This window comes from Octopus bimaculoides, chromosome 5 (genome assembly GCF_046866305.1).
Source record: "Octopus bimaculoides isolate indiv1 chromosome 5, ASM4686630v1, whole genome shotgun sequence".
NCBI lineage: Eukaryota > Metazoa > Mollusca > Cephalopoda > Octopoda > Octopodidae > Octopus > Octopus bimaculoides.
This window is the reverse complement of record NC_142932.1, coordinates 103,396,000-103,423,292: the sequence shown is the minus strand read 5'-3', so window position 1 is coordinate 103,423,292 and position 27,293 is coordinate 103,396,000. Positions and strand designations below refer to the sequence as shown.

General features: G+C 35.8%; 1 protein-coding gene across 1 annotated transcript in view; it reads left to right on the top strand.

Moving 5' to 3' along the window:
* LOC106883505 (prolyl 3-hydroxylase 2) overlaps positions 1 to 27,293 on the top strand; it is a 105,944-nt gene that overhangs the window by 46,316 nt on the left and 32,335 nt on the right. The window contains exon 3 of the mRNA XM_089353115.1: positions 4,035 to 4,187. Coding sequence (XP_089209241.1) covers positions 4,035 to 4,187 — 153 coding nt within the window. The remainder of the gene's footprint in view (positions 1 to 4,034; positions 4,188 to 27,293) is intronic.

The window sequence follows — 27,293 nt, the reverse complement described above, 5'->3', positions numbered from 1 at the left end:
CACAAGAGCCAGTCCAGGGTCACTGGCAACGATCCCACTTTAAAAATCTCATGTGTCACCCGCACAAGAGCCGGCCCAGGGGCGTGTCGCCCGCACATGAGCCAGTCCAGGGGCACTGGCAACGACCCTGCTCGAAAAATTTCATGTGTCACCCGCACATGAGCCAGTCCAGGGACACCGGCAACGATCTCGCTCGAAAGATTTCATGTATCGCCCGCACATGAGCCAGTCCAGGGGCACTGGCCACGATCCCGCTCTAAAGATTTTATGTGTCGCCCGCACCAGAGCCAGTCCAGGGACACCGGCAACGATCTCGCTCGAAAGATTTCATGTATCGCCCGCACATGAGCCAGTCCAGGGGCACTGGCCACGATCCCGCTCTAAAGATTTTATGTGTCGCCCGCACCAGAGCCAGTCCAGGGGCACTGGCAACGATCCCGCTTGAAAGATTTCATGTGTGATATCATCATCATCATCATCATCGTTTAACGTCCGCTTTCCATGCTAGCATGGGTTGGACGATTTGACTGAGGACTGGTGAAACTGGATGGCAACACCAGACTCCAGTCTAATTTGGCAGAGTTTCTACAGCTGGATGCCCTTCCTAACGCCAACCACTCAGAGAGTGTAGTGGGTGCTTTTACGTGTCACCCGCACGAAAACGGCCACGCTCGAAATGGTGTCTTTTATGTGCCACCCGCACAAGCCAGTCCAGGGGCACTGGCAACGATCTCGCTCGAAAATCCTACGGGAGCCAGTCAGGCGGGTACTGGCAACGGCCACGCTCAAAATGGTGCATCTCATGTGCCACCCGCACAAGAACCAGTCCAGGGGCACTGGCAACGATCTTACTTGGCTTGCCGGGTCTTCTCACGCACAGCACATTTCCAAAGGTCTCGGTCAGTAGTCATCGCCTCGGTGAGGCCCAATGTACGAAGGTCTTGCCTCACCACCTCAGTCCAGGTCTTCCTGGGCCTACCTCTTCCACGGGTTCCCTCAACTGTTAGGGTGTGGCACTTTTTCACGCAGCTATCCTCATCCATTGTCACCACATGTCCATACCAGCGCAATCGTCTCTCTTGCACACCACAACTGATGCTTCTAATGTTCAGCTTTTCTCTCAAGATACTTACACTCTGACGGGTATTCACATTGACATTACACATCCAACGGAGCATACTGGCTTCATTCCTTGCAAGCTTACGTATGTCCTCAGCAGTTACAGCCCATGTTTCACTGCCATGTAGCATGGCTGTTCATACGCATGCGTCATACAGTCTGCCTTTTACTCTGAGTGAGAGTCCCTTTGTCGCCAGCAGGGGTAAGAGCTCTCTAAACTTTGCCCAGGCTATTCTTATTCTAGCAGCTACACTTTCAGCGCACCCACCCCCACTACTAACTTGGTCGCCCAGATAGCGGAAGCTATCGACTACCTCTAGTTTTTCACCCTGGAATGAGATAGAAGTTGTTTCCTGTTTGTTTACAGTCTTTATTGCACCTGAACATCTGCCACAAACAAAAACTAACTTGCTAGTTAACCTGCCTTTGATGTTGCTGCACCTCTTATGTGTCCATAGCTTGCACCGGGTACATCTTATAGAGTTACTACCTACTCCTTTTCTACATACTGAGCAGGGCCATCTACCCGAAGGGGTTTGTGTTTTATCTACCTTCCTACTTATTAGGATTTTGGTTTTAGCTAGGTTGACTCTAAGGCCCTTCAATTCTAGACCTTGCTTCCACACCTGAAACTTCTCCTCTAGTTCTGATAGTGACTCCGCAATTAGGGCAAGGTCATCAGCATAGAGGAGCTCCCAGGGGCAACCTGTCTTGAACTCCTCTGTGATTGCCTGGAGGACTATGATAAATAAGAGGGGGCTGAGGACGGAACCTTGGTGGACCCCTACCTCTACCCGGAATTCATTGCTGTACTCATTTCCAACCCTCACCTTACTGGCAGCATCTCTGTACATGGCTCGCACAGCTCTCACTAACCATTCTTCTATCCCAAGTTTCCTCATTGACCACCAGATAAGGGATCGGGGGACCCTGTCAAAGGCTTTCTCCATGTCAACGAAAGCCAGGTACAGAGGTTTATCCTTAGCTAGGTATTTCTCCTGCAACTGTCTCACTAGAAATAAGGCATCAGTAGTGCTTTTACCTGGCACGAACCCAAACTGCATCTCATCTAAATTATATATATATATATATATATATATATATATATATATATATATATATATATATATATATATATATATATATATATATATATATAGAGAGAGAGAGAGATAGAGAGAGAGAGAGAGAGAGAGAGAGAGAGAGAAGCAAAATTTTCAGAAGATGAAAATTCATATATATATATGACTGTGTGGCACTTTGGACAAATGTCTTCTGCTATAGTACCAGACCAACCGAAGCCTTGTGAGTAGGTATCATAGATGGAAACTGAAAGAAGCCTTTCATATGCAGACGTTAAGCGATGATGATGATAATGTATATGCCTGTGTGTATGTAACTTTGTACCTGTGTTTGTCTGCCACCACCACTTGACAACTGGTGTTGATGTGTTTATGTCCCCATAACTTAGCGATTCAGCAAAAAAGACTGATAGAATAAGTACTAGGCTTTAAAAATAAAGTAAGTCCTAGGGTCGATTCATTTGACTTAAAATCTTTCAAGGTGGTGCTCCAACATGGCTGCAGTCAAATGACTGAAACAAGTAAAGAATAGAATATATATATATATATATATATATATATATATATATATATATATATATATATATATATATCCTGTTGTGTCTGGGGAGAGTCATTCTCTTTTGGTGCCTTATTATTTAACACACTCACTGGTAAAATTTCTTTTTTATTTTTCTAAAATTTTCGTTGCGTCTTGCAGACTTTTCAGTAGTCGTTAACAGAATATGCTTCAACACATGAACTCACATAAAGAATCTTGCAAACCAAATCCCAAAACGAAATATAAATATATTGTTTTTTTTTTTTAGAAAAACATAAATCTGGAGAAAAAGCACACTCTGAGAAGTAGAGCAGTCTATATTTATTACTGGTGAAACCCAGGGTAACCCAATAAACTGGCCTTCACCAGTAATAAATAAATAAATATTTATATATATATATATGAAGGACAATGACTGAGGTTAAAATGCTGGACTATTGAATGCATGATCATGAATCTAAGCCTTGCTTCAACCATTGTATTGTGTCCCTAGACAGTAGACATAACTTTGCTGGTTTCTTGGTCTGATTAGCTAAAAATTTTCCACCCAAACTTCACAGATGTGTGCTTATTGTCAGAAAGAGTATCAAATTGTAAAATTTCTTTCTTTGACACTGTGCTTTCATTTGCCCTTTTGTTTTATATCTGCTTCTATATTTCTTGTATGGGTTGGGTGAATATGGTATTTTTAGGTATTGTTTTACAACTAGATACCTCTCCCAATAGTATCTCTTATCTGCTTTTCAAGTATGGCATCTTGTATTCCACGTAGTTTGAAGTGACCAGATAATTTGTTGACCGGAGAACTGATAACTATAACACTGCCTACCATAACTTTCTTACAAGCAATCACAGATGTGAACAAATGCAGAGACATGCACACAATCACATACATATATACAATAATACATTTATATAGATACACACATATACATATACAATGGTTTTCTTTCAATTTCAATTTACCAAATCTACTCAAAGGTTTTGTTCAGCTGGGGTGGGGAGGGCTATAGCAGAAGGTACTTGTCCAAAGTGCAGTATGGCGGGACTGAACCCAAAACGATGTGGTTGGGAAGCAAACTTTTCAGTCATGCAACCATGCCTGCAAACATCTAAATTTGTGAAAACATTTCCATTCACACTAGATTAAAACAAACAAGAAAAAAAGGATGTAACCAAGAAAAAGAAATAGGGTAGTGGTACCACCACCACCACCACTACTACTACTTGGTGCTGTTGATATTTTATTGTTATCTTTATTTCTATAATATTTTTTTCTGTTGTTTTTCTAGATGGATAATGTAAAAGAAGCTGTAGCTGCAGCATACACCTACCTCATGGCTGATGCTAAACAAGATACAACAGTGCAGAATCTTATGTTTTACCAACAATTTCCTGAAGTTGATACATCAGACTTTATTGATCTTGAACGGCGACCTTACCAGGTATGTAAATCAACTCTGTCAAATCTGTTTGATAAATTCATTGAAGATCTTTTGAAACTTGGGTGAGACAAATAAATTGATTTGAAATTTTCTTTGATATTTTTTTCTTTTTTATGGATAATGTTTTTAGAGTAAAATTATCCAACATGAAAACTCTTAATACATATTTATAAAGTTTACTTTTATGTGGGTGATTTCTTTATATATTTTTAGCAGTATCACTGATTAATATGCCATTAATCAACTAATGTATTAACTGCAGTTTGTTTTCGTAGTTTCTCTCATTAGTTTGCTACAATAAAATGTGGTTATTTTTTTTCTCATCTAAGTGAATCAAAGGAAATCTTTATGCTGTGGAGTGACTTCCATAATTTTTCTGGATTGTTTATTGTCAGTCCAGCACTATTTAAACAGAATTTCATAAAGTCTTTTTTTTTTCTTCATTGAGCTATCCTATGATTGCAACCAAGTTGGGACTCATAAAGATCCCAACAAGACTAACAATCAGTTTTCCTCTTTAACTTGGAAATTTGATTCAAGGATTCTCTCATCAACATAATGAATGTACTGAATATATTTATTCATATCATGTAAAGAGCAATCTCAACTCACTTTATTATTAATTCTTGAATTTAAAAAGGTTTGTTTCTCAGAGTTGGTGTCAAGGATACATTAATCAAAATAATATAAAATATTAAATTAGTTGCAAGTTAAGTTGTCAAATACAATATTTTAAGGAATACTTTTGTAGATAGAATATCTGCTTTCTGATAAATTAATACAAGCTGCATGAGTCTGACTATGAATAATTGAATTTGGACTTAAAATGACATACAGAAACCAAATAATGTGAGAATATTATTCCTTTTTATTGGTTTGCTTTTGAGGAAGGAGATTGCTGGAGATTGATGCCTTTAATATTGTGCTTGAACTGTTGTAAATAGACAGCTGCAGGAAAACACATACTGGGTGGATGGGGCGAGGAGAATACCTGAGGGTCCACTTTCTGGGAAGAAAGTTCTGGCTTTGATAGCTAGTTTGTGGTTTGGGGATGGCATGGGGATATACACAGTGTGTATAACAAGACAAGGAGAAACAAATGAATTAAGAATGTCTGAATTTCAGTGGCATGTGGTCAACCAGATTCATGAAGTATAGGCCAACGTAGTTGTGGTAGTAAAAGCAGAAAAAGGAAACAGCATGTCTGTGCACCAACGGCTGATGTGTATTTGTGAACGACTTCATGTCAATCAGTCAAGTGGTTTATCTTTTGATATGGCCCAGAGTGCCTATGTGTATAGCTGCACCACCAAGCAAAATGTAGGAGCAGTACTCTATTGTAGGTCTTACCTGCACTTTGTAGAGGATTAGTAGTTTGTTGGGTGTGAAGTGGACTGCTTTTCGGCTGAGATGCAATCTTTATTATGCCGAGAATATGTGTTGCTTGGAGAAGATTCACTGATAGTGAGTTCTAGCATTGAATTGATAGTGAGAGTTGCTTGCTTTTTATGTTTAAGTGGTGGGTATGTTTAATAATATATTTACTTTGTGTAACTAAAACCGTTTGATGGGAAACTGGGCAGTATAATGTACTGATGTTAGAGCCATAAGCTTTTAATGTACCATGAAATTAAACATAAGTAATTTTTTTCTCTTTGTAAATTATCTTGCTGAAAAGTTGAGTGCAATCCTTTTTTAATACATAATAACTAGATTCCAGGAAAAAATTTTATATTTCCTTACTTTTATTTATTTAATTTCAATAATAGTTTGAAAATGATAGTTAAAGTAAATAAATAATTCATTTGTATTTTTCATTGTGATTTTTTTACATTGTTATATAATTGTTGTATTTACTTAGATATAAGATGGTTCCTATTTATCTTGTGAAGCAAGAAAACCTTTATAAGGAACTGAATTAAGAAGATACCTCCTCTCTGAAGAATAATTTATAAATATACAAGATGGTATCAAAAAGTTCCAGGATTAGTTATATTTAATAAAAAAAAATAACTCATTCGCCTAAGTTTTAACGTCATCTCCTTCAAAATAGTCACCTTGCAAAGCAATAAACTGGTCCCAGTGTTCCTGCCATTTTTGGAATCTGGCCTGGAAGTTGTTTTCTGTGAGTTGAGGACGTTCTGCAATTCTATCTGGATCTTGACAATGGTGTTAAAATGGCAACCTTTGAGCTGTATTTCCATCTTGGGGAAGAGATGGAAGTCTGCAGGTGCTAAATCTGGTAAATAGGGCTGGTGCAGAAGCAATACCATGTTGTTTTTGGCAAGAAACTCACAAACGAGGAGAGCTTGGTGACAGGGTGCATTGTTGTGGTGAAGAATCCAATTCTTCCACAGATCCAGTTGCTTTCACTGAATGTCCTGGCAGTTCAGTGATATAAACATGAGTGCTTTTATGCACCACAAGTCCATATCAGAGGTACTCTCTTGGTAGATAATGCATTATTCTGGGTTTTAGCACAACTTCCATGTAAAGTGGGTGATATATACTACATTTTGATATTAACACTGCTTCTATCACTATTAATGATGAATATATATATATATATATATATATATATATATATGTGTGTGTGTGTGTGTGTGTGTGTGTGTGTGTGTGTGTGTGTTAAACTGGCACTCTGTTGGTTACAATGATGAGCGTTCCAGTTGATCTGATCAATGAAACAGCCTGCTCTTGAAATTAATGTGCAAGTTGCTGAGCACTCCACAGACATGTCTAACCTTAATGTAGTTCTCAGGAAGATTCAGCATGACACACAATGTGACAAGGCTGGTCCCTTTGAATTACAGGTACAACACATTTTTGCCAGCTGAGTGAACTGGTGCAACTCGAAATAAAGTGTCTTGTTCAAGGATAAAATGCATCACTTACAATCACGAGCTGTTTACCCAAACCACTAAGCCACACACCTTCATATATGGATGTGTGTATGTAGATACACATTTATGATATATTTCTTTTAAAACTTTTTGTTGTTGTACATTCTCAACTGATAAATTCTAGAATCTCTCTGCAGTCAAGGAAACTAAAGCATAAACTTAAGTGCATTTAAGGTATAACCATCTTATTCCCTTTCTTTAACCCTATTGATACCAACCTGCCTGTAACTGCCTCTGGCTTTGTAGTACAAATGTCTTGTTTTCATAAGTTTTGAATTAAAATCTTCCACCAAACCTTAGTCACAATTTATGTTCCCAATACTAGCTTAATGATAACTAAGTTATTTGACTAAATTCTTTGTTATATTTAAAATTAATTGAAAGAAACACAGAGCATCATCTCAAAATAAATACTGTAATGAAAGGGTTAAGATGGTAGGGTGTGGTTTGAGAGAGATCGAGCTGCTATTTTAAGCAGGTCAAGTGATAAAGAGCCGATATTTCCCTCTATGAAACATTTTGAACACAGTATAACTTTGCTATGAAACACTCTCCTCTATATTTTGTGAAACTGCATTCCATCTTCAGTTTGTTATGTCAAATATAGTCTAACTTGTAATCTGATTAAAATTTGATTATGTGTTTTGGGTATTCAGACCTCTCTACAATTCTTACCGTCTGTGCAGTTAATTAAGGTTAATTCAGTCATTGCATCTGGACTCACAGTTTAGATCTCCAAGCAAAAACGATTTAGTTTGAGATGTTTGCTGCCCAATGTTTGGTTAACAGTGTCACAAGATAGTCAAACTTTCAAACTTATGAGACATACTCATATCAGATTTAGTTAGGACGTTGATAAATAAAAAAAAAAAAAAACTTCTAGAAATTTTAAACTAAAATTATCTAAAGATACTACTAATTAAGAAATACACACACACACACACACACACACACATACACACAAAATAGCAGCTAGATCTCTCTTGCTCTCTCTCTCTCATGCACACACACACATATATATCACTCTATCACTCTCTCTCCCTCTATCAATCTCTCTCCCTCTATCACTCTCCCTCTATCACCCTCCCTCTCTCACTCCCCCCTCTCACTCTCATCCCCCCCCCTGTAAGAAACTAAAGCATAACATGTGAACAAATGACCAAACAGAACAATATAGAGTTAAACATGAGGTATCACAGACACACCCTTTGCAAAATTTAAATATTTCATTTTTTTTCTTTTCCTTTTCATTCATTCATTGCTATTTTTGTTTAATTTTGTTGCTCAAAATATTGCTAACTAATGAAAATTCTGGGCACCATCTGCTGTTCTCTGGGTCTTTTAATAGTAGAATGATAGTATGCACTTTCCTGAGTGTATTCTACCATTGTTAAATATATTTTTTACAGTCTTATCACTGTTATTGTTAGTAATAGCTGTCATAGTTTGTTCTGGTTAACTACAATTGTCAGCATAAAAAAATTTTGTTGACTTTCAAATTATTCACTATTTCATTTGTAAAAACAATGTTTTCTATTTAATTTGTTTGGCTGCTTCTTTAGACTGTAACCTATATTCTTCAGGATATAAGACATCAGTTGTCAATTATATATATTTTTTTTTTTCTGTATTTATTTCTCTTTCAAATATAAGGAAATTACAGTAAAAATGAAAACGAAAAAGTAAGTGTAGAAAGTCACTGTTTTCATCAAAAATTTTTTTTTTTAAATCCTCAAAAATTAAGTATCGTTGCCAGTGCCCCTGGACTGGCTCTTGTGCGGGTGGCACATAAAAGACACCATTTCGAGCGTGGCCGTTTTCGTGCAGGTGACACGTAAAAGCACCCACTACACTCTCTGAGTGGTTGGCGTTAGGAAGGGCATCCAGCTGTAGAAACTCTGCCAAATTAGATTGGAGCCTTGTGTTGCCATCCGGTTTCACCATTCCTCAGTCAAATCGTCCAACCCATGCTAGCATGGAAGGCGGACGTTAAACGACGACGATGATGATGATGATATATATATATATATATATGTATATAGATATGCAGGGCAGGGAATCGTCAATTAGTAATAAAATTAATAATTAACAATTTTGCCGGGTAGCTCAGTATGAAAAAACCTTTTCGGTAAAAATCATTTATAATCATAAATATATAGGGATTGACAGTAACCTGCTTCTCCAACATACTGAGAATTCAGAAATAGCAGTCAAAGAACTACTGATTTCAAAACTACAAATTATTACTCTAGATTGATAGCGATATTTTTGATACACACAGAACAAAAAACAGTTGAATTCTCAGTATGTTGGAGAAGCAGGTTACTGTCAATCCCTATATATTTATGATTATAAATGATTTTTACCGAAAAGGTTTTTTCATACTGAGCTACCCGGCAAAATTGTTAATTATTAATTTTATTACTAATTGACGATTCCCTGCCCTGCATATCTATATTTTAATAATACCTCTAAGGTGAATAGTTAAACCGCAAGAAGTTCGTACGGGTCTCTTTTCTATGCGGGACTATTTATGATGCACACTGAATTGAATTCATTAGGGCGAGAGATTTTGAACTCACTGGCCGATAAATTTCTTAACGTCTTCCTCACGTGGTATTGATGTCGCATGGTCAAAATTAACGTGAGTTATTTAGACATTAACAAATTTATTAGAATATTTAGCTGAAGATCAGAATAGAGTATTCTTTACTCTTAACTGTGAAACGATCGTACTAAATTAACTAAAGGCAGGTGGTTTTTTTACTCTTCTCTACTGTTTTTTGTTCTGTGTGTATCAAAAATATCGCTATCAATCTAGAGTAATAATTTGTAGTTTTGAAATCAGTAGTTCTTTGACTGCTATTTCTGAATTCTCAGTATGTTGGAGAAGCAGGTTACTGTCAATCCCTATATATATCATCATCATCATCGTCGTCGTTTAACGTCCGCTTTCCATGCTAGCATGGGTTGGACGATTTGACTGAGGACTGGTGAAACCGGATGGCAACACCAGGCTCCAATCTAATTTGGCAGAGTTTCTACAGCTGGATGCCCTTCCTAACGCCAACCACTCAGAGAGTGTAGTGGGTGCTTTTACGTGTCACCCGCACGAAAACGGCCATGCTCGAAATGGTGTCTTTTATGTGCCACCCGCACAAGCCAGTCCAGGGGCACTGGCAACGATCTCACTCGAAAATCCTACGGGAGCCAGTCAGGCGGTACTGGCAACGGCCACGCTCATATATATAGGTGTGTGCGTGCGTGCGTGTGTGAATGCTTGAGAGCTAAGGTTGTAGATAGAATAGAAATACTATACTAATAAGTGAATGAAAGCATAAACAAACTCAGAACACATTTACTTAAACAACTTTAAAATATACATAAGCAAACGTAGACTAACATACATCCAATTGTGAACCAACTGTTGTTGTACTACTTGTTATTATTATTGTTTTGATTTAACTCAGCCCTGCTGAAGCAGGCCTATTGTAAAGGGCATTCTAAACACATGTCCATTTTATCTTTTCATACATCTAAAAAAAATCTCACACTAAATCATCCATGGTATCCACCCCTTTTTTAAAGAGAGAAATTTAGTTACTATTTCTAGCTGTTTGAACAACCATGCAGAGACACACTCATTGACTTTGATTCTTTTCATTGTTGCTGGTTGTTGGTCACATATTGGTAACCTAATGTTGGTTATTGCTTGTTGCTGTGGTATGTTGCTTCACAGATAGGCTGATCATAATTAGCTGTAAATTTACACGTTGATTGGCTACTGGTTTACATATGAATTTCAGAATCAAAATAACTGGGAAAGATGATATACTATTGAATTACCAACTTAAAGGTCTTGAATTCAAATCACTGCTGAGACTTTGTTGTAAATATTCCAGTTCACTTAGTTACTGGCAATAACCAGAACCTTTGAGAATGCTAACTTGGCATATACTAGTGTCCTATCTAGAAGGAGATTTTTCTCTCTCTGTTCAATGTCACAAAACTGTATCTTAACATCAACCTTTGAAGACTTCTTGATTGTCAAAGGCATTCCCATTATTAGACCTTTCCATAGATGGATTAGTATTAGCTGTTGGCTTATCCATAAATTGATTATTATTGCTTATAGTTTTACATGTGGGTAGATAATGGCTGTAGCTAGGACAGATCAGTATTTGTGGATAGATTAGCATTTGCTATAGCTTTTACCTGTGGATGAATTAGTATTGGCTGTTGGTTTACATGTGGACAAATTATGGACTGTTAGTTTACATGTGGTTAACTTAACTTTGGTTGTTGGTATACATACATATCAATTAATATTGGTTGTTGGTTTACTTTATGTAAATTAGGATTTGGTGCTGTTTTATGTAAAATCCTTTCAACACTGTCTGACCAAGGGTTCCATCAGTCTCTTGTCTCTTCTTGTCAAACTGCACTATCACAGCATTTGCTGACAGAGCTTTCTCTGATACCACACTCTATCAACTTTGGTTGTATACCAAAGTTCAGTTTCATCCCTCACACTCTTTCTCCCTATGCATCAATGACCTGCAAGTTGTTACAATCAACAGTCTTCAATCTTATGCAGATGATATCACTCTTCATTCTTCTCTAACCTTCAGCATGCTAGTAGAATTCACATGAATCTAAATACCTCAAACTAAACCTACATCCCCTGGTGGGATTATATCAGTTTTGTCTTAACAAAAATATACAATCACTAAAAAAAATCAAAAAAACCTTATCACACCTACTCCACTCAGTTAGAATGTCTCAAGATGCTCCGACTCACCATCAGTGAGAAGCTCACCTGACAGAGGAAAGACTGCTTTCTTACTCAGGGTCAGAAAATACTTCCCCTACCCCCATCAGTTACTAATTTTGTGAAGAGCTCAATTAAGATCAATAATGGGTATTGCTTCTATATATATAAAATGGTGCTGCTACTACACACACTGACTTTCTAGTTCACATTTAAAGTAAAGCTACTTGACTGTTTGGTAAGAGGTTCCTGATTGATACAGTCTTTGACTCACAGATATGCTGGCTTCTTTCTGCTTTTTTGACTGCAACTACAATGGCTGCTGTCCTAAAGCCAGTCAGTTTTGTGCCATCTCTATTGACCAATCATAGCAAGTCCACTCTGTTCTTCTCTGCTCTCCCTCAAGTCTCACTGGGACCAATACATCCAGTCTTTCCTCACTAGAATATTGGTCCTCTGGAATTCATTTTCTGCTCATGATTTTCTTGCAATTGTTTAAGCAGAAGGTTAATGGCATCAATTTCTCTGGTCTTGGTATGGTAATTTATTGTATTAGTTTTGGATGGATGAATTGCTTTTGCTTATTGTAGTTGAATTTGAACTCTGATCTATAAATTATTGAGAAATTCAGAACAATAAAATCTTGTCTTTTGACCTACATGGAGTCATCATCATTCTGGTTTTAAATCTAACACCTTATGAGATCAGTGAATCTTATCACTTGGTTAGCTTTCTAAGTATGTCTCACTTATGTTGATTTGGTTAAGAATTTGGAAAATGAAGTTCATAGCACATGAGATAGTATACATTTCGCTACTGCCAGTCTTGATTGATTAATTGGTTGTTTCTGTAAGGTATTCCTTACAACATTGTTTTTGGTATGTCTTAGCTACTCAAGATATCCACATCTTGTACTCTTTTTTATAGGAAAATGTGGTTCTACTACTGAGAGTTATCAAAGCCGTGTTTATACAATTGCGTGTAGGATCAAACTATATATAGTTTACCTTGGTGCATATTTACTGCTTGATAAACTGATCATTGAAAGTTAAGTTTCTTTACTTTTGTGATATTGTGATGAGGTTAAGAAATTAGCTTCACGTTCTCATGGTTCTGAGTTTCATCTTGCTGCCTAGATATTTGGGATCAAATCCACAAGTGTCTTATACCATAGCCTTTGCAGTGAGTAAAATTATGTAGAAGGAAACTGCAGAAATCTGTTGGACGGATTGTATCAGTTTTTGTGTGGTGATCTTAATTTGTCACCCAGTTATCTGGCTTTTGGTTGCTTTCAGCTGGGTCTATTTTGTTGCAAGCATTTGGACAAGGTTTCTAGCCTGAGGATACCTCAATATTGTAATGTGCTGCTTCTTATTGCAGCAACCTTTGAATCATAGTTCCTATTACTTTTTCTATCATCAGCCTCAGTGACCCTACAAAGGGTCAAGTTCTTCTTCCTCTGATTAAAAATTAAAAAAATAAGTACCTTCTTGACTATAAAGACAGCAATTAAATAATGATTTGACTAACTGTAATTTAGAACATTTCACACTTTTAGAATCATAAGATTTCTTTAGCATCAGCTACAATTTGTAAAGAGAGAAAAAGTGATATATTATGAATGCAATATTTGAAAGAAGAGAATGCAAAGAGAAAATGTGGTTACCATTTAAGAATTGGGTATATAGTAATATAGCAGAAAAGGAGTGGTTGTAATAAATCATAATTGAGAATAATTTTTTTTACAATTTAGCAGTAATTTTATGATTTGAATAGGGGGGAAAAATAGATATGTAACTAAATAAAAAAATGAAAATGTTTTTATTCAAAACTGAAATATTATGTTTAAAAATAGTTTAAATCATTTCCTATTGGTGAATATACTAACCCAAATATTCCCTGAAATATTCTTTTATTGCATATATTTACTGATGATCATACCTTCACTGCATCTAATGTATGTATGTATGTCTTGTAATCTAAAATCCTGATGGAGATACTCAGTATCATAAAAATATCTGTAACAAAACATATTTCTGGAAGATCTGTTTACATAACAGGGTGCTGGAATACAAACCAATTCAACTGTAAAGGAGGGGTGGTGTCTATTTTTCAACTAGGTTGACCAAAGTAAGCAGAATAATATATCTTACCCCTAGAGATGCTAATGTGGTGGCAGCAGCACTATTTTAAATTGTTGTCCTGTCTCCTATAAAACAACATAGTTGTAAGCTCATCTACATGCATGTGTGTGTGTGTGTGTGTTTGATGACTTGGTTTCATTTGATAATAGATTCTGAGAAACTAGCAACGCATCTATGTATTAGGGTGTTCAGAAAATAATTGCGTTTTTTCACCACTATGAAATATGAATCAACCAATCACGTCATAACCAAGGATGAATGCATGGGAAACTGTCTAGAAATAGTATATCATCTCTTCTATCTGGCAGTGAGTCATTCATAGTTATTTTGGTAATTAACCCCATGGAGAATAAGAACTTTATGAAACAACATATTCACCATTGCTTACTGTATGAAATTCGAAAGAAAAGTACCACTACAGAAGCAATGAAAAACATTGTAAAGTTACCTGGATGCAGTGAAAGCTTGTAAATGTCAGCTGTGGTTTAAAAAATTTAAAGATGGTGATTGTGACATGTCCAACAAACCTTACTCTGGAAGACGGCCCACTCCAAATGACAAATGAGACTGTTGTATCAGATCTACATCAAAGCACCAGAGATTTGGTGCAAAAATTTAATGTATCGTGTCCAACTATCCACGAACATCTCAAGTAAATTGGGAAAACATGCAAAGAGCTTATGCTTGAGAACCGAACACAACGTTCCACCATCTGCAGTAGTCTTCTAACCAGGAATAACAACCTGTCATTTTTGCAGTGCATTGTTACAGATGATGAAAAATGGGTTTTGCATCACAACAGAAAATGAAAAAGAGAATGGTTATCATGTAATGAAAAGCCAGTGCTGACACCGAAACCAAAACTCCATCCATGAAAATCCTTGCTCTGTGTTTGGTGGAACATGAAAGGTATCGTTCATTATGAGCACAGGAACATGGAAGGGCCATCAATGCAGATGTCTATTGCCACGAACTTGATCGTGTAAATGAAAAATTACGTCAAAAGTGGCCAGCTTTGGTAATCAGAAAAGGTGTTGTTCTCCAGCATGACAATTCACAGCCACACTCTTCAAAACAAACCCAAGTAAAAAATAAGATCTATAGGATGGGAAGTTCTTCAACATCCTCCATATTCACATGACTTACCATCTATGGATTTCTATCTGTTCCAATCACTAGGATATCATGTATATATATATTTATGTATATACATATACATATATATGTACATGTACACAAGACTGTATTACTTCATAGCTGATCCTCAGAAACATAAATCTAATGTTAGGCATTCCAAAAATAATAGACTTCCAGCTTGATGTTCCCTGTGAAAGTGGTGAGATGACATTTGGTAAAGAAAGTTAATTTATGTTCCTTGACTAGTGTAGATGATGATACAGTCTCCATTTATCGCAGACTTGCAATGTCAGTCCCATGTACTTAAAACTGTGTAGAGTGTAAAATGTAATGTGTATGTCTTGTGCTACCTACATTCAGATACTCCCAACATGCTCATCTCTTCTCCCATCACTGGTGTAGCAACTGATCCCTTAGACTCTTCTGTAACCACTTTACCTAGTCCTTCCTTCTCAGAACATTAGTCCTCTGGAATCTTCTCCCTGCTTATATCTTTCCTGCATCAGTTTCACAGGTCTTGGACGGCTTGCAAAGGTCATGGGTATTACCTCTTTCTCTAGAACCAGCAAGTAAAAACTAAAAAAGTGTTTTTAAACAGCAATGTAACTGCTTGAAAAGCCAGTCAATAAATAATGAAGTGAGTAAAAGCTAATCTGCACGGTCTTTTAATTCTTTTGTTACATATTTTTGTTGTTACATACTTTTGTTTCAGTTGATTTTGAAAATAAAGGATTCAGGAAAATAATTATTAAACTGGGTTTGGAACATAAATTAGCATGGAATTTTGATTGAAGGTTTTATTTAGATAATTTTAAAATGGGAAGCTTACGTCATAGAACTACAGTCTGCTTCAGGCAGGTTAGTATCAAGAGTTAAAATAACATTATTGACTAATATAGGAAGTAGTTTTAAGAATAATCTGTTGCTAAATCAGTCCATTACTGGTAGATAGCCAGGAGTCTTGCTGCTGTTGAAATACAGATTTTACTGGTTCAATGTGAACTCTATTCTTAACAGAAAACAACAATAAATACCTCATATGGAACTCACAAGCAGGTTTTGCTAACACAAAGAAAGTTTGGGTTCACAACAAGCAAAATGAAATTCAATTATTTTAGTTTGTTATACCTCCAGTCCTATTTTTTGCAAAGACTATTGGTGTAAATTCAAAGTTACTATTTCTAGGAGGGCAAACGACCGTATAAAACCTCCCATTTTGACTTCTATATATAATGATGTTACAGTTGCAGCAGAAATCTTAACTAATTTTCATTGTTTAAAATTGCAATAATTGCAACATATCTTGTATGTTACACTAATGGTGTACCATTGCTTGTGTTAAGTCTTCAGATTTAGTGGAGCAGAACTGATGGGACAGCATATTAATGTAGTGGTGTTGGTGGTAGTAAAGATAACAATAGTGGAGGTGGTGATGCTATTAACTTTCCAACAAAAATAACAACTGGTATTGTGATGATTGAATTGCCGTGCTGATAGAAGCGAAAATATCACGGGTAGAGATGATATCCAAGTAAATAATATCCGGGGTAGGATAAAAACAAAAGAGGAAAGAAAAAAAAAAAACAGAGAGAGATGAGTGAATGGGTGAGGGGAGGGATAAGTGTGACAAGAAACGTGATAGAAGGGAGTATGGTGAATTGTAGTATATGTTAAGTATGTTTGTATGATTGTGTGTGAGCATGGAGGTGTTTATGCGTATGATGAGAGAGGTAACACGATAATGGGTGGTGTTTGTTTGTGTGTATGCATGTGTGTGTGTGTATGCAAGACATCTTATAGTGCAAGCATGTGTGTGTGTTTCAGTGGCAGGTGATGGCTAGTGAAGTAAATAAAGTGAATTGTGCATGTGTTTAAGTGTATGTGTGTGTGCAGGTTGAGTAAGGCATGATGTTAATGGATGGTGTGTATGTGTGTGTGTGTGTGTGTGTGTGTGTGTATGTGTGTGTGTGTGTGTGTGTGCAGGTTGAGTAAGGCATGATGTTAATGGATGGTGTGTGTGTGTGTGTGTGTGTGAGAGAGAGAGAGAGAGAGGCATGTTAGTGTAGGATAGGTTATGGTATGTGAGTACGGATTGTGAATGTGGGTGGTGTAAGGTGTGTGCATGTAAAAATGGTGTGAGTGAGTGTATGGGTGGAAAAGTGTGTTTTAGTAGAAAATAAGTCAGTTGTTAAGATATAAGTTGCTGTTTGGACACTTGTTGGACATTCTACACAACAATATCTGGGGGCCACCACTTCTATTTTTTGAGTCACTTCCACCTGTATCTGTCTGTCTCAAGGGTTATCCAGTTGTTTTCAACCAGAGTCCATATGCCCCCTGAGGGTTCATATAAGATTTTTGTGAGTCCATGCAGCAAAATAGTAAATTGGATATCCAGAATAGTATTTGAAGGGCCCCTGAAAAAAATTTTGCTTCAGATGTATGTATTGGTATTCATTGCAAGAAACAGCTAGGTTTCTTTCTCTATCATTTTACATAGTTCAACCTACACAAGTTAATGTGTGAAAAGCAAAATAGGAATTTTGAAAGAAGTTTCTATAAAACTAGTTTTTAAACATCAAATGGCAAGGGGGTCCACTAGACTAAAATAATAATCAAAGGGATCCATAGATAAAAAATGAGAACCCCTGGACAATACCATGATACTCCTAGGTTTTCCTTGAAATTATCTCTCCTGCTTTTGAGAGTTGCTGCTAGGTTTTTGTTTTCTTTCTCCAACTAAGAAGCAAATTTTAAGTTTCTTTAAGCATTAAACATATGAGAGAATTATCTTCCTTCTGGTGAAGGCACCAATATATTGTGGGCAACTATTCCTAGGAAAAAGAAAATGCTGCTATTGTTGCTATTGTCGTTGTTGTTTAACCCCTAACCCTGACCAAGCAGATTTATGATAAAAAGCATTGTAGCCATGAACATCCTGTCATTTTGTATGTAAGTGACTACATTGTGCAATTTGTTTTTTTTTTCTTTAACAGATGGTAGCTTGAGAGTGATTCAGTTGCTATCTTTAGCATATTAGGCGAACCTATATAACTTCTTTATCAACTCAGTGGATCCCTTGTTGGTTCAACAGGTTCATTTTCTAAGTGGTTAGAAATAATTGTTTGTTTAGAGACCTTTAAAAAATGCCTGGAAATATATGGAAATAAATTCTTTACACATTTGACTTTAGCTTCCAAAACAAATTCAGTCCAAACAATCTTCACTGCAAGATTCAGTATATTTACTCAGATATTGTTTGGTATTATGCATAATTTAGCTTCAGTTGCTTTTTGTGCAGGCTGTAGCACATTGTATTTATTATTTACATAGCCCTCAGTCAAATCGTCCAACCCATGCTAGCATGGAAAGCAGACGTTAAACAATGATGATGATGTTTAAGCTAAAATAAGGGGGTCATGTGATTGCATATACTGAGAAGTAGAATCACAATCATCCAGTTTCTATGTGTACTCATTAATTTAGGCTCCAATACTCATTTTCATCAAAGCAAGACTATGATATTATTGAAAGGATTGGGTTAGTATAACTAACAATTAGCATGAACAGCTGAATACTTTTCAATTAGGATAAATAGAAGCATTGTGTAGAGAAGTAGTGTCAAGGATTCACAGACCCTAAACTCTTAAACAGACAGCTGTTTACCAATAATATCAACTTCAAATCATATATTATAGCTTTTTGCTACTGTGACATTCCAGTTTAAAAGAAATGCTGTGTTAGGTGAATTGGCATATCTCAGTATTGTTTATCTGATTAACAAACTATACTACTTGTAATGTATTATTAACCACAATGCTATTATAAACCAATAACTCATTTTGAGCCAGATGTTTTACTAACACAACAGATTACATTTTAGTACAAACAAATTGCTAACTATGTTGCCATTTGTATTTTTAATAAATGCTGGGAAAAATACATTCTATGAAAATTGATATCAGCCAATAAGAAAACATTAGTTGAACACATTTGGTATCTTATTTATCTCCATCTTATGCTGTTTTCTCTCCTCCACTCACTCTCAAACCTTAAGTCTCTCATCCAAATAGCTTCAGATTTCTTAATGTGTAATATTAGCTTAATGTCATATCTTACCCTTCTCTTAATTACTGATTCTGTTTTGTTTATAGTTCAGTACATTATTACATTTAGTTAGTTATTTCTGTCTAGATATATTTTCTTTTCTTTGCTGGAATCCTCTTTTACTCCTACAAACACATAAGCATTTTATTTTTGCTTCGAAATCAGTTTAAAGACATTATCTTTTTTTACATAGTCTCTTATTTATTACTGGCTGCATGGATCAAAAATTTTGTTTCAAATATATTTGGTTGACATAACTTTATTTTATTTGTTTTTAGCTTGTGTTTTTTTATGGTATTTTGTTTTTAGTCAGAAGAGGTGGGGGAATATTCCAGACCTTTGTTGGGTGAGATTGATACTCTTGATGCCCAATATAAACATCTGCAAGTGAACATTTGCAGGAAAAATGTGGGTGGAGAGGGAACCAAGTTGAAAGTCTGGTCTGAATGCTTGTAACGCAGTGAACTCAAGGATAATCAAGTATTATAGTGGTGTGTTTGTGTATTCTTCTGATGTTGGGTTGGATTAGAGGCTTGTGTAAATACAGATATTGGTTAAAAATATGTGAATAGTGGCTGTTTCCTTGTAAAATAGAACCCACTTTCCAGAAAATGTGACAAAATATGCTGCAAACTAAAGTTGATCTACAAAGAGAGGGAACAAATCCTTCAACAATTTCTATGTTTAATCAAAATTTTCCTTTTTGTTACTTGAAAGAAAACATAGAATGAAAAAATTGGAGTAACAAAGACATTATTCATCATCACTATCATCATCATCGTCGTCGTCATCATCATCATCACTGCCACTGCTGCTGCCACCACCACCTCTACTTTTTCATGTTGTATTAGTTTGACACTCGGGAATGTGAAAAAGTCCTTTATGTTTCAAGCCTACGGTCTTCAACAGAAAGGAATAAGAAAAAATAAACAGACATATATATATATATATATAGTTACTAAAAAAAAATAGGAAAAACACAAGAAGAAAACTACTACACGAGGACGTTGTACATGCAAAGTATTAACAGATGCTCAGGGAAAGAAAGAAAAGTACTTTTACGTTTCGAGCAAAGCTCTTCGTCAGAAACAGGAGATGGAAGGAAGTCCAAGAGAAAAGGAACACGGAGTGACAGAAGCAATATTAACACCAAAAGATTATCTGAAAAGGTAACACTGTATTCTGTCTTCTAACAGGACCTCCATATTAAGTTGGAGATCAAAATTATCTTTTGGTATTTATACTGCTTCTATTGCTATTAATTATTTTTTAATACTCCACTTTCTATTTTTGATACCAGTGTGTCAATACATCTGAGATTCCATACATCTTTGACAGGAGATTTAGCTATTATTTTGCTGCTGGATATCTGTGACCGACGAACCCATAGCAGGGTGAAATCATGTGATCTGGCAGTTCTGATGGCATAAATAACTACTTCCAAAAAGTCCCATCCAACCCATGTCATCATTGAAAAAGTAGATGCAACTTCATGAAAATGATAATGATTACATTTTGGAAATCCTGATAGGGAAAGTCTTTTAATAATCAATCTATATTGTATATAGAAAACTATATAGTAATATTGATAATAATAATAATAATAATAATAATAATAATAATAATAATAGACTAAGCTGGCACATTTTTTTATCATTCTTATTTTCCATTTTCATTCTGGCCTGCTCCATTGGTTCCTTTGAAGTAAGTCTGCCACATAGGACTCTGTTGATTACTTACTCTGCTGAAAATAGTAGACAAAGATATCCTACTTTCTTGAAAAACAAGATGACATACTCTTTTACTTGTTTCAGTCATTTAACTGCGGCCATGCTGGAGCACCACCTTTAGTCAAGCAAAGCAACCCCAGGACATATTCTTTGTAAGCCTAGTACTTATTCTATTGGTCTCTTTTGCCGAACCGCTAAGTTACGGGGACGTAAACACACCAGCATCGGTTGTCAAGCGATGTTGGGGGGACAAACACACACACATATATATATATATATATATATATACATATACATATATACGATGATCTTCTTTCAGTTTCCGGCTACCAAATCCACTCACAAGGCTTTGATCGGCCCGAGGCTATAGTAGAAGACACTTGCCCAAAGTGCCACGCAGTGGGACTGAACCTGGAACCATGTGGTTGGTAAGCAAGCTACTTACCACACAGCCATGAACAATAGTTTTGGCCACTTCTAAAAATATGAGATGGTCAAATCTGCAATATTTTTGATTATAGCACTTCATGAACAGGGCTGATCTGGGGCTAAACACCATCAGGACTTCCTCTTTTTTGTCTGATATTCTCTTACTCAGCCGAGTTTTGTTGGTTGTCATTCTCTGATGCTTTGCACACACAGGTACATGTATACCATTAACATTGGGAATTAAAACACTGCATGAAATAGATGTTTATGAGTTCAGTACTAACCTAAAAAACCACATGTACACATATAAGATTATATAAGTCACCTTTAATTTTAATTTAACGGCTTGTGCAGACGATGAATAGCAGTGTCTATGATACTTCACTTTTCAAAGCCTGAGCTTAGTGAGAAGGAATAGCGACAGTTATACTCAGACCAAGGCCTGGCTTGAATACTTTCTACTGAGTGGACTCAGCTAAAGACACACATGGATCAGATGGGAGGGGAAACTAGGTGACACTTAATGTTACCATTCAGTAACAAAAACAAACTGTCAGTCCACTGGGCTTCCACACAGTTTCCAGCTTCTAAATTTTACTCACAGGGCTTTGGTTGATCCAAGATTATGATAGAAGAAACTTGCCCAAGGTACCACACAATAGGATCTAACTGGAAATTACATATTCTCAAAATGAACTCCATAACTACACAGCCATTCTTGTGAATGAAGGCTAAATTATTCAGAATCTGTTTTGTGGGAAAATAAAGCACAACAAAACATAAAATATCCAAGCTTTATTTCGCATTTGTTCCAACAACAGTTCATACAGATATCTAAATTTACAGACTAATCAAGATATTCCATGCTAAGATGGAAGAAATAGATGTGAAAAAACACTCAAAATAAATACATAAACAAAAACTAAAATGATACCCCACTGAGAAGGAAATGGCCTGATGAGTTGTCAGTCTATGCAGCAACATAAGTAGAGGAGAAACTGAGTAGGGTTTCATTTTGAAATGGTATAGGGTTCTAAATATGTCACTTAATAGACTTTGTATAGTGCCATGAAAGCTTTGTATACTACCAAGAACATCAACATTTCACTACATTCCTCATATTAATTACAGCAGCTTGTATTCTATGACATTAAGGAAACATCTGTGATTAGTGACACGGTTTGTCTTTGGTTTAGAAATAACTTGTATTTTTCTTTTAATTGTTGTGGTTGATGTTTAGCTCCGAGTCAGCCTCATTTGCTTTATTATTTTGTTCTTTTACTTCTTTCAATCATTGAACTGCAGCCATGTTGGGCCATTGCCTTGAAGGGTTTTAGTCAGTCAAATCAAGCCCAATACTTATTTATTTTAAGACTAATACTTATTCTTATTGGTTTTATTTTGCTGAACCACTAAGTTACAGGGTCACAAACAAACCAACACTGGTTTTCAAGTCGTGAGAGATTCAAAATAAATACATAAGAGACACATGTACACACACATACACTCACACGCACACACACACATGCACAATAGACTTCTTACAGTCTCTGTCTACCAGATCCTCTCACAAGGCTTCAGTTGTCCCAATGCTCTAGTTGAAGATACTTGCTCAAGATGTTGTGCAGTGAAATTGAACCTGAGACCACATGGTTGGGAAGCAAATGTCTTAACCACACAGCCATGCCTGCACCTGTCTAAGCATATTTTTTGATCAAAGGTATTCTAATCATGGTAATCCTGTCTTTTACTCAGACTTAATTGTATTTAATGTACTGGAAAGAATTTTAGCAGCACTTTCTAGCAAGGCAAGCAGCTGCATGGAGGCTGTCTCGTTAGTTTGTTTTCTGCCCGTTGATGAAAGATGCAGAAATAAACTTTTAAAGACAGGCTAATTATCAAGGTTTCTTATCTTCCACGACCTCTTTCTCTATAAAATATTTGTAAAATATTTACTTTATTCAAGATTAATCTATCGAGAACATTGCCAGTACTTATGTGATATTTGAAAAATAAAAACAAAAAAAAGGAAATTTCTGGTGTCTGTGATAACCATATGTTTCTACCATGGCTCCTGAACTGATGAGAGATGTCCTACTTGGTTACTCATCCTGCTTGAGACAATAACCAAATCTCCCTCAAATTACACCTTACTATCTTAAGAAAATGGAAGCTCACATTGGATAATGCATTCCTAGATTTCCTTAAAAAGATAGGTTGGTTCTACTTGGACCATCCTGTCTAGCCATTTATCATAGGTCTGCGTGATCAGAGTCGACCTGGGGCTACTTAGCATTAACAACATCAGTAACTACAAGACTAGACAGACATTCTGTCAGAGGTACATTATTGGAAGTAAGAGTGCAGCTTTTGTTGTTGGAGATTTTTAACTGTTTGCTATGTTGACATAATAAATACTAGTAATAAACCTTGATAAGTAATGATACATGACTAGACGGAAATGATCGGCTGTATCTCTAAGCAAAAGCTGCTTATCTAGGGGAAACTAAAACTAAAGTAAAACACAGTAAACAATTTTAAAAACTGACAAACCCCCCCAAAAAAAACAAGGGAAAGAAACATACTCTGCATTTATTTTTGATAGAATCATCGTGATAATTACAGCAATTTTCATGGTTGATCTTTCATTTCTGACATAGGTTAGGTGGGTCAACTTCAATGTTTTATTTTTTTTTTTTAAGATCTCACTCAAATTAGGTATCTTTAGTAGTAAAAACAGAAAATTAGGTTTTGTCAATGTGCTGTGAGAAGAAATATCTGTCAAATATAAAAAGAAAAGAAAGGTTCATTTTAGTCTGAAATGCAAGAAATTATTTTTTTTCTGCTTTCAACAGAGCAACAAATCTAAATTTTTACAAGTCATCGAGGTAGCCCCCAATTGACTAATTGACCTGCTAGAAATAGGAGTCAAATCTCCCTTAAGTCATACACTATTATCTTTAAAAAAAAAGGAGACAGTCATGTTGGACAAAGTAATCTTACAGGTGTGGCTGTGTGGTAAGAAGCTTGCTTCCCAACTACATGGTTCCGGGTTCAGTTCCACTGTGTGGCACCTTGAGCAAGTGTCTTCTACTTTAGCCTCAGGATGACCAAAGCCTTGTGAGTGGATTTGATAGGCGGTAACTGAAAAGAAGCCCATTGTATATATATGTGTGTGTGTGTGTGTGTGTATATATATATATATATATATATATATATATATATATATATATATATGTATGTATGTATGTATGTATATATTTATGTGTGTATCTTTGTGTTTGTCCCCATCACTACCATCAGTAACTTAGCGGTTCGGCAAAAGAAACTGATAGAATAAGTACCAGGCTTACAAAGAATAAGTCCTGGAGTTGATTTCTTTGACTAAAAGGCAGTGCTCCAGCATGGCTGCAGTTAAATGACTGAAACAAATAAAAGAATAAAGAGACAAGCTGGTCTTGACTAGACTACTTTTAATCATAGGTCTTCCTGGTTAGGGCTAAATACCATCACCATCATCACTACCACTACCAACAACATTCTTTACTTTATATTGAATTATTCTTATAAATGCAGACCATTATAGTTTAATTAAAGTTTCTGATTATATTTAAGTCATTCCATGAGTTTTTTGTTGCCTTTTTTTCCCATCTTAATTATATCTCTGTCACCCATGTGTATCCTATCTTATTCTCAGTATACCTTGATATGATGTCTCTAAGATATTATCTCAAGTGCTGGTATATCATTGGGTTTTTCTCTTATTTCAATTATTGACTATTTTTTAACCCCCTCACAGATAATGGGATACCATTCCAGTTTAGAATTGAGGTTTTCCCTACTAAATTCAATCAAAATTTTGTTTGATTATTATTATTATTATTATTATTATTATTATTAATATTATTATTATTATTATTATTATCATTATTCTAGAACTAATCCCTGCTAATTAAATTAGCAGGGATTTTATCTTGAGGTTTGGTGACAAGTCTCCTCAAATCTAAAGTCTCTTTCTTAGGATTCTTTCAGAATACAGGATTGCACTTTTTTATGCAGGTTGACAATATGAGTCTCAATTCCAATATCTTTCAGTCTTTTAGGTAGCAGTTTGTGTGTTGTGCCAAATGCACTAATTGCAAGAATAAAATTTGTGTTAGTCTTTCACAGTTTTTTTTAGCTCTCTGGCTTGGTCTTGATATCTCTCAATTTTTTTTTCAATTTCTTTGTTATCCACTGTGTTATCATATGGCGTTGCAAAGTTTATGATCTTAGACTGTCTATTTCTTTTGTTCTCTGTAATTCTATCTGGTCTTCTTGTTTCAGTATTATGGTCAGTCTTCATGGGGGTGTCCCATAAAATCCTATAATGTCCCCTCCATCCATCACTCTTTCAGCATAAATAAATAAAATAAATTATGTTCTGAGTGCAAATCTTGCCAAAATCAACCATGCCTTTCATCCTTCCAAGATTTGATAAAATAAAGTACCAGTCAAATTTTGGGCATCAATTTAATTAACTAATGCTATTCCCTAAATTCCTGGCTTGTTCCTGAGTTAGAAACAATTATTTTTATTATTACTTGCCTTGAAGCTGCCCTTCAGGTGACATTCAAGGTAGCTCCTGTGGAGGGCACCTTTGAGGCCTTTGGCCCCACTATTGGATTGATTCGCGGCCCTCTACCCTTGTGTAATGTAATGGACTCAGACACATTCATTGTATATGTAAAAGGGATTATTATTATTATTGTTGCCTTTTATCCTTTTGGGGGTTGATGAAGTACTGGGGTCAGTGTAATCAACTAACCCCCTCCCCCTAAAATTGCTGGCCTTATGCAACAATTTGAAACAATTATTATTTCATATACGCACAACAGCTTAGACTGTTGTTAAAGAACAATTCCTAACATTGAACTACAAGCGACCATAGATCACAAGAACCTTCCTACGTATACTACTGTCCTTAATAATACTGTTTTCTGGAGCTGCACCAAACTAGGTTTTATGCCAATTTTCTATTATTATTATCGTTAACACCACCCCATCATAAAAGACCAAACCTTTGAAGCCACTTGTATCTAGATCCTGGAAGTAATATGTTATTCCTTCTCTTCTTTAACTAGGCCTCATATGAAAATATTTCTTTTTTTCCCTTTTGAAATATGTTTATTGAATTGAATGAAAACTACAGATTTGAGTATTTTCTTTTTTGATAACAGTATGAAGCAATTATTCAGCAATAACATAGCTGAGAAAAAATTTTTCTTCTTCCTGTACAAAGCTAACTTCAACCCTCTTCTTACTAGCTTTTCAAGATAAACTATGTTGCTGACACAGAGAATTTGGGATTTATGATAAGCACAGTTGATAAATATTTATGATATATAAACAACTTCAAGGCACTTTATGGGTTTCATGTTATCCATTTGAAATTTCCTTTCCTTCATTTATTATAAACAGATATACATATATGGTAAAGTTAAAGCTCTTATATTATTTGGCTTTCAGAAAGAAAAATAAGGTCATGTTGATAAAACCAATGATATAAATAGTATATCTCTTAAAAACATTTTTGTATCTTGTAAATACTAAGTGCTCTTGCTGTTTATGCACTATCAACCCAAGTAGTTGTGGCATCTATGGGGACAATGTTTTTAAAATGCTATGAGGGCAATGAAAAAAAAACAACAATAATCATAATGATTTTCCTTTGCGTTAGGTACAAGAACAACTTTCAGAGAAGGAATTACAATCTATTGACTCAATCAATACTATATTAAAGTTTGTCTTTTAATCTTGCCCCAACCTACATGAGTAACAGGAGGTATTTGAATGAAGCAGCATTTAGTAGCAAACTACACACTATATATTTCGTATGTGTATTT